This window comes from Aegilops tauschii, chromosome 2 (genome assembly GCF_002575655.3).
Source record: "Aegilops tauschii subsp. strangulata cultivar AL8/78 chromosome 2, Aet v6.0, whole genome shotgun sequence".
NCBI lineage: Eukaryota > Viridiplantae > Streptophyta > Magnoliopsida > Poales > Poaceae > Aegilops > Aegilops tauschii.
In genome coordinates this window covers 454,292,308-454,305,470 of record NC_053036.3, presented here as the reverse complement: position 1 = coordinate 454,305,470, position 13,163 = coordinate 454,292,308, and the positions used below count along the sequence as shown (strand labels likewise).

At 45.4% G+C, this 13,163-nt stretch overlaps 1 protein-coding gene across 1 annotated transcript; it reads left to right on the top strand.

Moving 5' to 3' along the window:
• Window positions 1-7,917: 7,917 nt before the first annotated feature.
• Window positions 7,918-11,834, top strand: LOC123497119 (uncharacterized). The gene is made up of 2 exons (XM_045233156.2): window positions 7,918-10,897; window positions 10,987-11,834. The coding sequence occupies exons 1-2, from the start codon at window positions 9,342-9,344 to the stop codon at window positions 11,312-11,314; spliced, it is 1,884 nt and encodes a 627-aa protein (XP_045089091.1). The 5' UTR covers window positions 7,918-9,341; the 3' UTR covers window positions 11,315-11,834.
• Window positions 11,835-13,163: the final 1,329 nt, after the last annotated feature.

The window sequence follows — 13,163 nt, the reverse complement described above, 5'->3', positions numbered from 1 at the left end:
GGTGAACATCTTCATGTTGATCGTATCTTCTATACGACTCATGTTCGACCTTTCGGTCTTCCGTGTTCCGAGGCCATGCCTGTACATGCTAGGCCCGTCAAGTCAACCTAAGTGTTTCGCATGTGTTTCGAGGCCATGTCTGTACATGCTAGGCTCGTCAACACTCGTTGTATTCGAACGTTAGAATCTATCACACCCGATCATCACGTGGTGCTTCGAAACAACGAACCTTCGCAACGGTGCACAGTTAGGGAGAACACTTTTCTTGAAATTTTAGTGAGGGATCATCTTATTTAAGCTACCATCGTTCTAAGAAAATAAGATGTAAAACATGATAAACATCACATGCAATCTAATAGTGACATGATATGGCCAATATCATTTTGCTCCTTTTTGATCTCCATCTTCGGGGCGCCATGATCATCGTCGTCACCGGCATGACACCATGATCTCCATCATCGTGTCTTCATGAAGTTGTCTCGTCATCTATTACTTCTACTACTATGGCTAACGGTTTAGCAATAAAGTAAAGTAATTACATGACGTTTATGTTGACACGCAGGTCATAAATAAATTAAGACAACTCCTATGGCTCCTGCCGGTTGTCATACTCATCGACATGCAAGTCGTGATTCCTATTACAAGAACATGATCAATCTCATACATCACATATATCATTCATCACATCCTTTTGGCCATATCACATCACACGGCATATGCTGCAAAAACAAGTTAGACGTCCTCTAATTGTTGTTGCAAATTTTTACGTGGCTGCTATAGGTTTCTTAGCAAGAACGTTTCTTACCTACGCCAAAACCACAACGTGATATGCCAATTTCTATTTACCCTTCATAAGGACCCTTTTCATCGAATCTGATCCGACTAAATTGGGAGAGACAGACACCCGCTAGCCACCTTATGCAACTAGTGCATGTCAGTCGGTGGAACCTGTCTCACGTAAGGGTACGTGTAAGGTCGGTCCGGGCCGCTTCATCCCACGATGCCGCCGAATCAAGATAAGACTAGTAACGGCAAGTAAATTGACAAAATCGACGCCCACAACTACTTTGTGTTCTACTTGTGCATAGAAACTAACCATAGACCTAGCTCATGATGCCACTGTTGGGGTTCGTAGCAGAAATTTAAAATTTTCTACGCATCACCAAGATCAATCTATGGAGTAATCTAGCACCGAGGGGAAGGGGAGTGCATCTACATACTATTGTAGATCGCTAAGCGGAAGCGTTGCAAGAACGCGGATGAAGGAGTCGTACTCGTAGCGATTCAGATCGCGGTTGATTCCGATCTAAGCGCCGAACCACGGCGCCTCCGTGTTCAACACACGTGCAGCCCGGTGACGTCTCCCACGCCTTGATCCAGCAAGGGGAAGGAGAAGTTGGGGAAGACTCCGTCCAGCAGCAGCACGACGGCGTGGTGGTGGTGGAGGAGCGCGGAACTCCAGCAGGGCTTCGCCAAGCACTACGAGAGACGAGGAGGGAGAGAGGTATGGTTGCGCCTGGGAGAGAATAACTCGTGTATCGGGCAGCCCCTAGACCTCAACTATATATAGGGGGAGGGGAGGGGGCTGCGCCCCCTCTAGGGTCCCCCCCCAAGGGGTGCGGCAGCCCCAGATCCCATCTAGGGTGGCGGCCAAAGGGGGGAGAGGGGGAGGCGCACCTGGGGTGGGCCTTAGGGCCCATCTGCCCTAGGGTTTGCCCCCATCTTCTCTTGAGGCGCCTTGGGCCTTGGTGGGGGGCGCCCCAGCCCACCTAGGGGCTGGTCCCTTCCCACTATTGGCCCACGCAAGCCTCTGGGGCTGGTGGCCCCTCCCGGTGGACCCCCGGACCCTTCCGGTGGTCCCGGTACATTACCGGTGATGCCCGGAACACTTCCGGTGGCCAAATCCTCACTTCCTATATATCAATTTTTTCCTCCGGACCATTCCGGAACTCCTCGTGACGTCCGGGATCTCATCCGGGACTCCGAACAACATTCGGTAACCGCGTACATACTTTCCCTATAACCCTAGCGTCATCGAACCTTAAGTGTGTAGACCCTACGGGCTCGGGAACCATGCAGTCATGACCGAGACATATCTCCGGCCAATAACCAACAGCGGGATCTGGATACCCATGTTGGCTCCCACATGTTCCATGATGATCTCATCAGATGAACCACGATGTCAAGGATTCAATCAATCCCGTATACAATTCCCTTTGTCTACTGGTATAGTACTTGCCCGAGATTCGATCGTCGGTATCCCGATACCTTGTTCAATCTCGTTACCGGCAAGTCTCTTTACTCGTTCCGTAACACATCATCCCGTGATCAACTCCTTGGTCACATTGTGCACATTATGATGATGTCCTACCGAGTGGGCCCAGAGATACCTCTCCGTTTACACGGAGTGACAAATCCCAGTCTCGATTCGTGCCAACCCAACAGACACTTTCGGAGATACCTGTAGTGCACCTTTATAGCCACCCAGTTACGTTGTGATGTTTGGTACACCCAAAGCATTCCTACGGTATCCGGGAGTTGCACAATCTCATGGTCTAAGGAAATGATACTTAACATTAGAAAAGCTTTAGCAGACGAACTACACGATCTTGTGCTAGGCTTAGGATTGGGTCTTGTCCATCACATCATTCTCCTAATGATGTGATCCCGTTATCAACGACATCCAATGTCCATGGTCAGGAAACCGTAACCATCTATTGATCAACGAGCTAGTCAACTAGAGGCTTACTAGTGACATGGTGTTGTCTATGTATCCACACATGTATCTGAGTTTCCTATCAATACAATTTTAGCATGGATAATAAACGATTATCATGAACAAGGAAATATAATAATAACCAATTTATTATTGCCTCTAGGGCATATTTCTAACAAGGCTGCCCTTTAGTCTCGCTTCATACCACGAACCGGGACCAATGAGGTGCCTATATATACCCCTCGCCCGCGAGCAGAGCACTCCAGTGCTCTGTTTTTCTCTGGCCGGCGAGGGGAGGGCTTTGTGGTGCTCTACCTCACCTCCTATGCACATGAGGTGTTCGATGAAATGCCCGAGCCACACTAGTTAAGCTTTTTCGTCTCGAAGCTCGACCTCAAAGCTCCATTTTCCTCGAGATTTGTCTAGGTTTAGCGGCCCGTCACGTCCCATTCCCGTCTTCACCGCCGTCGATCGCCGCCGATCTCGTCGCCGGCACCACCGTGGCGAGCCTCTTGTTCTTATCTTCTTTTTGAAAGAAAGAAAATTCTTACTTTAGATATATACTTGTCTAATTTTCTTACTATTTTATTGCTTGTTATTATATAGTCCGATGGTTTTGGTATCCGCCCCCGTCGGCCCTCGTCCTGTCTATGATTCGGATGTGGTATATATTATCTTTATAACTATTGGTTCATTTATTGTTTATGAAAATTATGCCGACCAAGGTGACATAGATTTTATTTATCTAGGAGGTATGTGAACCGGAAATTCCAACCGACCCTATTGTCGAGAGGTTAAATTTAGTTGAAGAAGAAAACAATTTCTTGAAGGAAAAAATAAAGAAATTGAGGAGGAGAAGATGATATTGGAGTTGCATGTTGCGGATGTCGTCGATGATCACAAGATCAAGATGGATGCAATGCGCTTGAAGATTAGAAAATATGTCATTCATACCGAGGCTTTGTATCATTATGCCGTTGGATCAATTGTTACCTTGGTTGCGATTATGATCGCATTTGTTTTCGCATTGAAATGTTTTACATAGTTTCAATGTATGGTTTAATTAATTAGATGCTCTGGAGAGCTATATGTTGTTAGATGAGAACTATGTATGTACTTTGGTTTTAATGTGATGATGAACTTCTATTAATTTGGTCACTTAATTATCTATTCATGATGTTCTGTAATGGTTTTTGACACACTTAATTATATATAATGCACGCAGATGAACCGGCAATGGATGTACGGTGACAGACACACCTCCGAGTACATTAAGGGCGTGCATGATTTTCTTGAAGTGGCTGAGGCAAACAAGCAGAATGGTTTTATATGTTGTTCATGCCCTAAATGTGGGAATACGAAGTCTTACTTTGACCGGAAAATCCTTCACACCCACCTGCTTTACAAGGGTTTCATGCCACACTATAATGTTTGGACGAGGCATGGAGAAATAGGGGTTATGATGGAAGACGGCGAAGAAGAAGAGGACGATGACAACTATGTGCCCCCTGAATACGGTGATGCTGCAACGGGGGAAGCTGCTGAAGATCAAGAGGAACCAGGCGATGTGCCCAATGATGCTGCAACGGGGGAAGCTGCTGAAGATCAAGAGGAACCAGTGCCCGATGATGATGATCTCCGCCAGGTCATTGTCGATGCAAGGACGCAATGCAAAAGTCAAAAGGAGAAGCTGAAGTTCGGTCGCATGTTAGAGGATCACAAAAAAGGGTGGTACCCCAATTGCGAAGATGGCAACACAAAGCTCGGTACCGTACTGGAATTGCTGCAGTGGAAGGCAGAGAATGCTGTGCCTGACAAAGGATTTGAGAAGCTATTGAAAATATTGAAGAAGAAGCTTCCAAAGTATAACGAATTGCCCGATAGTACATACGCAACAAAGAAGGTCGTATGCCCTCTAGGATTGGAGGTGCAGAAGATACATGCATGCCCTAATGACTGCATCCTCTACCGCGGTGCGTACAAGGATCTGAACGCATGCCCGGTATGCGGTGCATTGTGGTATAAGATCAGACGAGATGACCCTGGTGATGTTGACGGCGAGCCCCCCCAGGAAGAGGGTTCCTGCGAAGGTGATGTGGTATGCTCCTATAATACCACGGTTGAAACGTCTGTTCAGAAACGAAGAGCATGCCAAGTTGATGCGATGGCATAGTGAGGACCGTAAGAAAGACGGGAAGTTGAGAGCACCCGCTGACGGGTCGCAGTGGAGAAAAATCGAGAGAAAGTACTGGGCTGAGTTTGCAGCTGACCCAAGGAACGTATGGTTTGGTTTAAGCGCAGATGGCATTAATCCTTTCGGGGAGCAGAGCAGCAATCACAGCACCTGGCCCGTGACTCTATGTATGTATAACCTTCCTCCTTGGATGTGCATGAAGCGGAAGTTCATTATGATGCCAGTTCTCATCCAAGGCCCTAAGCAACCCGGCAACGACATTGATGTGTACCTAAGGCCATTAGTTGAAGAAGTTTTACAGCTGTGGAATGGAAACGGTGTACGTACGTGGGATGAGCACAAACAGGAGGAATTTAACCTGCACGCGTTGCTGTTTCTGACCATCAACGATTGGCCCGCTCTCAGTAACCTTTCAGGACAGACAACCAAGGGATACCACGCATGCACGCACTGTTTAGATGACACTGAAAGTATATACCTGGACAAATGCAGGAAGAATGTGTACTTGGGCCATCGTTGATTTCTTCCGACCAACCATCAATGTCGAAAGAAAGGCAAGCATTTCAAAGGCGAGGCAGATCACCGGAAGAAGCCCGCCATGCGTACCGGTGATCACGTACTTGCTATGGTCAATGATTTACACGTAATCTTTGGAAAGGGTCCCGGCGGACTAGCTATTCCAAATGACGCTGAGGGACACGCACCCATGTGGAAGAAGAAATCTATATTTTGGGACCTACCCTACTGGAAAGACCTAGAGGTCCGCTCTTCAATCGATGTGATGCACGTGACGAAGAACCTTTGCGTGAACCTGCTAGGTTTCTTGGGCGTGTATGGGAAGACAAAAGATGCACCTGAGGCACGGGAGGACCTGCAACGTTTGCACGAAAAAGACGGCATGCCTCCGAAGCAGTATGAAGGTCCTGCCAGCTACGCTCTAACGAAAGAAGAGAAATAAATCTTCTTTGAATGCCTGCTCAGTATGAAGGTCCCGACTGGCTTCTCGTCGAATATAAAGGGAATAATAAATATGCCAGAGAAAAAGTTTCAGAACCTAAAGTCTCATGACTGCCACGTGATTATGACGCAACTGCTTCCGGTTGCATTGAGGGGGCTTCTACCGGAAAACGTCTGATTAGCCATTGCGAAGCTATGTGCGTTCCTCAATGCAATCTCTCAGAAGGTGATTGATCCAGAAATCATACCAAGGCTAAGGAGTGATGTGGCGCAATGTCTTGTCAGTTTCGAGCTGGTGTTCCCACCATCCTTCTTCAATATCATGACGCATGTCCTAGTTCATCTAGTCGACGAGATTGTCATTCTGGGGCCCGTATTTCTACACAATATGTTCCCCTTTGAGAGGTTCATGGGAGTCCTAAAGAAATATGTCCGTAACCGTGCTACGCCAGAAGGAAGCATCTCCATGGGCCATCAAACAGAGGATGTCATTGGATTTTGTGTTGACTTCATTCCTGGCCTTAAGAAGATAGGTCTCCCTAAATCGCGGTATGAGGGGAGACTGACTGGAAAAGGCACACTAGGAGCGGACTCAATAATATGCAGGGACGGGCATTCTTGGTCTCAAGTGCACTACACAGTTCTACAGAACTCTACCTTGGTGACCCCGTATGTCGATGAACACAAGAATAGTCTGCGCTCCAAACACCCGGAGCAGTGCGACGACTGGATTACATGTGAACACATCAGGACTTTCAGCAGTTGGTTGGAAACACGTCTCAGAGGTGACAACACTGTTTGTGATGAGTTGTACTCGTTGTCCAGGGGACCATCTTTGACTGTATTGACTTACAAAGGATACGAGATAAATGGGAATACATTTTACACGATCGTCCAAGATTAAAAGAGCACCAACCAAAACAGCGGTGTCCGCTTTGATGCAGCAACCGAGAGGGGAAAGGACACATATTATGGTTACATAGTGGACATATGGGAACTTGACTACGGACATGATTTTAAGGTCCCTTTGTTTAAGTGCAAATGGGTCAATCTGTCAGGAGGCGGGGTACAGGTAGACCCACAGTACGGAATGACAACAGTGGATCTGAAAAATCTTGGGTACACTGACGAACCGTTCGTCCTAGCCAATGATGTGGCACAGGTTATCTATGTGAAGGACATGTCTACCAAACCGAGAAAAAGAAAAGTTAAGGAAGCGAATACATCATACGATGAGCCAAAGCGCCACATAGTTCTTTCAGGAAAAAGGGACATCGTGGGAGTGGAGGGCAAGACAGACATGTCTGAAGATTATGAAAAGTTTCATGAAATTCCTCCCTTCAAAGTCAAGGCTGACCCAAGCATCCTGATAAACGATGAAGATTATCCATGGTTACGGCGCAATAAGCAAATGACACAAGCGAAGAAAAAGTGAAGACTTTCTCCCGCAACTATTATGATGATACCATGCCAACTTTGTAACAGACGAGTATGATACCATTGTCCATTTTGTACACGAAGTGCATCCAGTTTTTGCCGTAACCCTCTCAACTTTCTTGCACATGCTATGTGGATGAAATGATGATACCATGCCAACTTTCAACCTTTTCAGAGTTCATTTGAAATGCTTTTCAATTTCAGGGTCTTATAGCTCAAAATAATCAATAAAGGGATATTTAAATTAGTGCCTCTGGTTCCTTAGTTGTGCTCACTTTTCCCCACGCTCCAAACTTTTGCTCACTTTTCCCCTCTTCCTTAGCTGAAACTCTCACAAATGCTCATAGCGGGCGTTTGCCGTCTTGACCGTCCATTGACCGTTAATTGCTGACGAGTGGGGCCGAGTCTTCGTCTGACTGTTGCTTGCTGACGGGTGGGACCGCAAGGAGACACGTATTGGGCAGCTTGTCTGAATCTGAAACAAATCTAGATAGGCCGCACTGCACCGCGCCGCCCCTCCCCCTCCGCCGGCGTCGTGCCGCGTCCACCGCAGTTGTTTCCTCCACCCTATGCCCCTATTCAGTTCATCGGCGACGCCGCGTCTCCGCCAGATATAGCCCACCTCCCCACCTGGGATTACATAGCGATGTTGAGTGAGGATGGCCGGAATGCAGTCGACCGTGGAGAGGATTGGGTGGAATCTGCGGCAGATAATTCATGGATTAAACCTGGGTAAGCATTGTTTCCTCTCGAATTGACGTTCTAAGTCGTATTGTAGGCCGTATTTGACTTCTGTTTGCTTGAATCGTTTGAATTTGTGCTCGATTTTACCCGGCTAACTGAAGCCTTTGTTTCCTTCAACAAAATAGGATTGATCCCGCGCTGGCTTTCCGGCTGGCGATTAGAATGGAAACTAGTGTGCTGCGTGGTACTAAACCGCATTTGATTTCATCATTTTTCTATCCCAAAGTGGTAGAAACCAGCATATCTTTCAAAGATTTGCGAGCTGAGCTCCGAAACACCTATCCCTGGAGTGATGCAGATGCTGTTGAACTGAATTACTTCAGCAGTGACGAGCAAAGATTTCTCCCACTAACTTGCGACGATCATATGCCGTTGCTTTTTGCTGGGATTGCTGGCTGCCGATTTGGTAAACTCCAAATCGATGTGCTTCAGCCACGCGCAGAACGGGCGAAGGGGAAGGGAGTTCAGACATCATCTGTCTGTGCTAATAGCCAGCACCCCGGCACTCCTTGTAGGTCGACACCAAGTAAAGCAAGTGGTTCATGGAGCCAGAACATGCCTGCTGCCAATTCTGGTTCCGATTCAGCTGCTGCTTCTCGTGTACCTTCTGCAGTTGGTGTAGAAGAAGATGCAGAACCTGACGAGGCAGTGCCTACAAATGATGATGAAGACGAGATGATGTTTCCTGAACTGGTCGATGTAGCCAGTCAGCAAGCAGTGGATGACGAATATATGGAGGAGCCCATCAGCCAAGCTAGGTTTGATGACACTGACGATGAAGAGAAGGTGGAGAACATGGAGAGCTTAATCGAGGATGAATACGATGGTGATGACATGCCAACAATTGAGTGGAACAGGGAAAAACCTGAGCTTAGTGTAGGTACCATTTTCCAATCAATGGTGGACTGTCGGAATGCAGTGACAACATGGTGCATTATATCTGAAAACACCTATAAGATTAAAAGGAGTGAGCCAGCAAGGTTCACAGTATTTTGTCCATATCCTAGGTGTAGGTGGAAGTTGCATGCATCTCGTATGATCAAGAGCAAATATATTCAGGTAATCCAAGTTCAGTTAGTAATTTAGTTTCAGATCGTTGAGTAAGGTTTCTCAACTGTTTTTTACCCTTTTATTTTGTTTCAGATAAAGAATAACCCACACAAGCACACATGTCCACCTGGAGGGGGAGGGGGGAAGGCCAAAACCAAGCTAGCAAAAACTAGGTGGGTGGCAGATGCTATATTGGATTGGCTGAGAGAAGAACCTGGACTTGGTCCAACAGCACTCCATGGGATGCTTTTTGAGAAGTACAAGATAGAAATTCCTTACATGAGAATTTTCAATGCTAGGGAAAGGGCTCTTGACAGAATTAATGGTCAATGGAATGACAGTTTTCAGCTGCTTTACACTTTCAAAGCTGAAGTGGAGATGGCAAGTCCAGGGAGTGTTGTAGAGATTGACAAGCATACAGTTCCATTCAAAATAAATGGGAAGTCATTTCAGAAGGAGTGCTTCAGAAGGGCTTTTGTTTGTTTCAAGGCTTGCTGGCAGGGGTTTCTAGATGGTTGCAGGCCCTATTTGGCTGTAGATGCTACACATTTGACTGGAAGATGGAGAGGACAGCTAGTAGCAGCTTCTGCAGTTGATGGACACAACTGGCTATTCCCAGTTGCATTTGGTGTGGTGGAGGCAGAGTCTGAGGAAAGTTGGGTCTGGTTTCTGCAGCAGTTGCGCAACATTATAGGCACACCCCCAGGTTTAGCTATACACACAGATGCTTGCAAGGGTTTAGAGAGTGCAGTGGAAATTGTATTCCCTGGAGTGGAGCATAGGGAATGTATGCGACACCTAGCGCATAATTTCAAAAAGAAGTTCAAAGGTAAAGTTTATGATGAGAACTTATGGCCAGCATCATACACATGCAGCAAAAGGAAGCATGAACACCATTTGAGAGTGTTGTATGCTCAAAATCCTCTTGTGAAGGAGTACATGGATGCACATCATGGTAAGGTGTGGTCAAGAAGCCAATTCAACGAAATCTACAAAGTAGATTATGTGACCAGTAACCTTGCAGAATGCTTCAATTCAAAGTTCAAGTCAGTGAAAGGGCTCTTATTGTGGCAAGCATTTGACAAGATGAGGCAAATGATCATGATAAAGATGGCTCTTCGCAAAAGAATTGCAGAAACACAATATGTTGGTCATCAAATGCTCCCATCACTGATTAAGGCATTGCACTTGAAGGCAAGAGGACTGAAGATGAAATGTATTCGATCTGGTACATATGAGGGAGAGGTTACATATACTGACACTAAAAATAGGGTATGGAGGTATCCTGTGAACCTAAGTACTAGAGAATGTACTTGTAGGCAATGGCAGAACCGTGGGAAGCCATGCATACATGCCCTACATCTGATGACCGTTATCGGGGGTGCAGATGGTGAAGTTGATCAATATTGCTCTGAGTATTTCTCTGTTGCCAAATTTATGTCTGCTTATGCTGACAATGTGCCTGCACTATTGGGGAAAGATCAATGGAACATAGTAGATCCAGGGTTCAAACTCCACGCTCCTGTCATTACTAGACCACCAGGAAGACCAAGGAACCAGAGGATTAGAGCAGGTGAGGAGGGTCGTCTACCAAAGAAGCGTGCTTGCAAAAAATGTGGAGTTCTGGGGCATATTGCTAGGCTTTGTACCAATGCAGTGGATGCATCATTTGGAGAGGAGGAAAGATGGACAGCAGCCAATGCTGAGGAGAATGCAGCAGCAATGGAGACTGAAGATGCAGTGGAGAATGCAGCAGCAATTGAAGCAGTGGAGAATGCAGCAGCAAATGAAGCATCTTGGTATGTGTTTGCACCCTTTGTAGAATGCAGCTACCCTTTTGTTTGCATTTGTTGTCTTTTTGCCTATGGCTTATAATTTTATTTACCAGCTCTAGGGAGAAAAGGCCAAGAGATGAAGAAGCAGAAGATTTTGAAACCATGGCCTTTGATGGTTTTGAAGCTATAAGAGAGGAAGAGGAGGGGGTAATTTTTCCAACTGTGCCTTTAAAGATTATTGAACCCATAGATGACCGTCAAATGGTCGTCAAGTGCTCGGCGAGTGGAACTACTCCATCAACACCTCCACGGGGAAAACCCCAAGTAAAGCCCAAGATCAAAAGGAACAAGAGTCTGAAAGAAAAGAGCATCTCAACTAGGGAAACCAGGAGCAAGACGGTGAAGCCAGCTGCAAACACAAGGAGCAAGTCGAAAATTTGAATTAAGTTGTTGGGAAATGTTTGTGTTGTCAATTTGAGGGCGAATCGATCGCTTAAAACTTGGTAGATTTGTATTAAGATGTTGGCATCTTAAAACTTGGTATATTTGAGCTACTGTGAAAACTTATCAGTTGTAATAAGGGATCCCTTGTAATAATGTTGCTTCTACTTTGGTTTCTTATTTGTGTCAGAATTCAAATTTCCATCAAAATTTGAATTTAAATCAATATTTTAATTTGGGCCAAAATTTGGATTCGAGCCAAAGTTGAAGTTGAACATTGGAGGTTCATTGCTCTGTGTGGTGTATTTGATCGAGCATTTGAAGCCCAATATTCGTAGGTGAACAGTCCGAATGAGAAATGTGCTAGAAACAAGCTCGAAAGCTAGGGTAAACAGCCCTATTTGAAATCAAGTTTTTTTTACCTTGGCTAAATGAGGCATATATATTTTTATGAACACTTGTTCCATATATATGGTAAAAACGAAGTCTCACTATTTATTGATTAATATTCATATTACTACATTTTTTTTGAACAAATATGCTTTTAATTCAAAACCATGAAATAACACGTTTTAGATATGAAAATGAAAAAGTAAGTTCAGATCCTTCTTATTCACTCGAAATGAAGCTATGGAGATTTTTTCTGATTTTTTTTCAAACCCTAAACCCTCGCTCCCTATTATACGAACTCTGAACATGTTCATAGGTGATAGCTCATTTGTGTGAAGCCTTTTTTCATGAAAATGACCTACACCAAGTTTATATTTTTTTCTCATAACCTTGTCACATATGACGGCTATGTGCACAAGAATTACAACATTTTGAGTTTTTTTGAATTTTTTAAAAACATTTGAACTTGATTTTGACAGATCACTTCAAAAAATGATTTTTCAAAAAAATGCCCCTATACCGAGTTTATATTTTTTTATGGTAACTAGGTCTCATAAACGGACGAACTACGTTTGTTTTATATTTTTTCGATTTTTTCTAATTTAGTTATGGCCATTTGAAATCTGGTCAAACCCTAATAACCCCGTTGACTCGCTCATAACCCCGCAGAAATGCTCCAAACCCTAGCGTCGAACGTCCGTCGTCGGATCCTACCAAGCGCCAAACACTACCCATCAGATGTGGGCAGGCATGCGCGATCCGTGTGATGCATCCTGATTGGCTACTGCACTATCCTTCTCGGGTTTTTACGATCTGCCCCACTTTACATATGAAATTGTATTTTTCGCACATGACCACCACATGTCAGTGTTAAGAGTTGGTTCAAATATTCAAACTACAAAATACAATGTGGCAAATCGTCAATATAGCTTCCCCTTCTCCTCTTCTCCATCTGACAGACAAAGGCATCGAGCAGATAGGGCAATTCCTCTATTTCTTTCCCCATCTTCTCGTTCTTCTTCCTCTCGATCAATTCCTCTGTTTCTTTCCCCATCTTCTCGTTCTTCTTCCTCTCGAGCAATTCCTCTGTTTCTTTCTCTCGGGCGATATGTCGACCTCCTCGTCAACCCCCCGTTCCACGTGGCCGGTGTATGGTCCAGTGCCGATGACTCGATGCACTGACTGCCCACGGACTGCCACTGAAGTGGTTGACTTCGAAGGAGGAGAAGAATGGGAACTTTGGGCGCGAGTTCGTCAAATGCGAGAGCAAGCCGAAGGGGCAGGTTAGATCTGAGTTTTCCTCGCATCCTTTATCTCTAATTTCTCAAAAAATCTATCACATTTCGTTTTCAGATCGTGAAGAAATGCCACCATTTCGAGTGGATGGATGATTACATCCAGAGGCTTCAAGGGTTGGGCTTGCTGGATTCGAGGGGGAATGCAATCCGCGAGTTCAATC

What these genes read in the sequence shown, in the direction of transcription:
- LOC123497119 (XM_045233156.2), top strand. Translation starts at nt 9,342, where the DNA reads ATGCTTTTTGAGAAGTACAAGATAGAAATTCCTTACATGAGAATTTTC. An exon ending in GCAGCAAATGAAGCATCTTG is followed by an intron (nt 10,898 to 10,986) that starts GTATGTGTTTGC and finishes TTTATTTACCAG; the next exon opens with CTCTAGGGAGAAAAGGCCAA.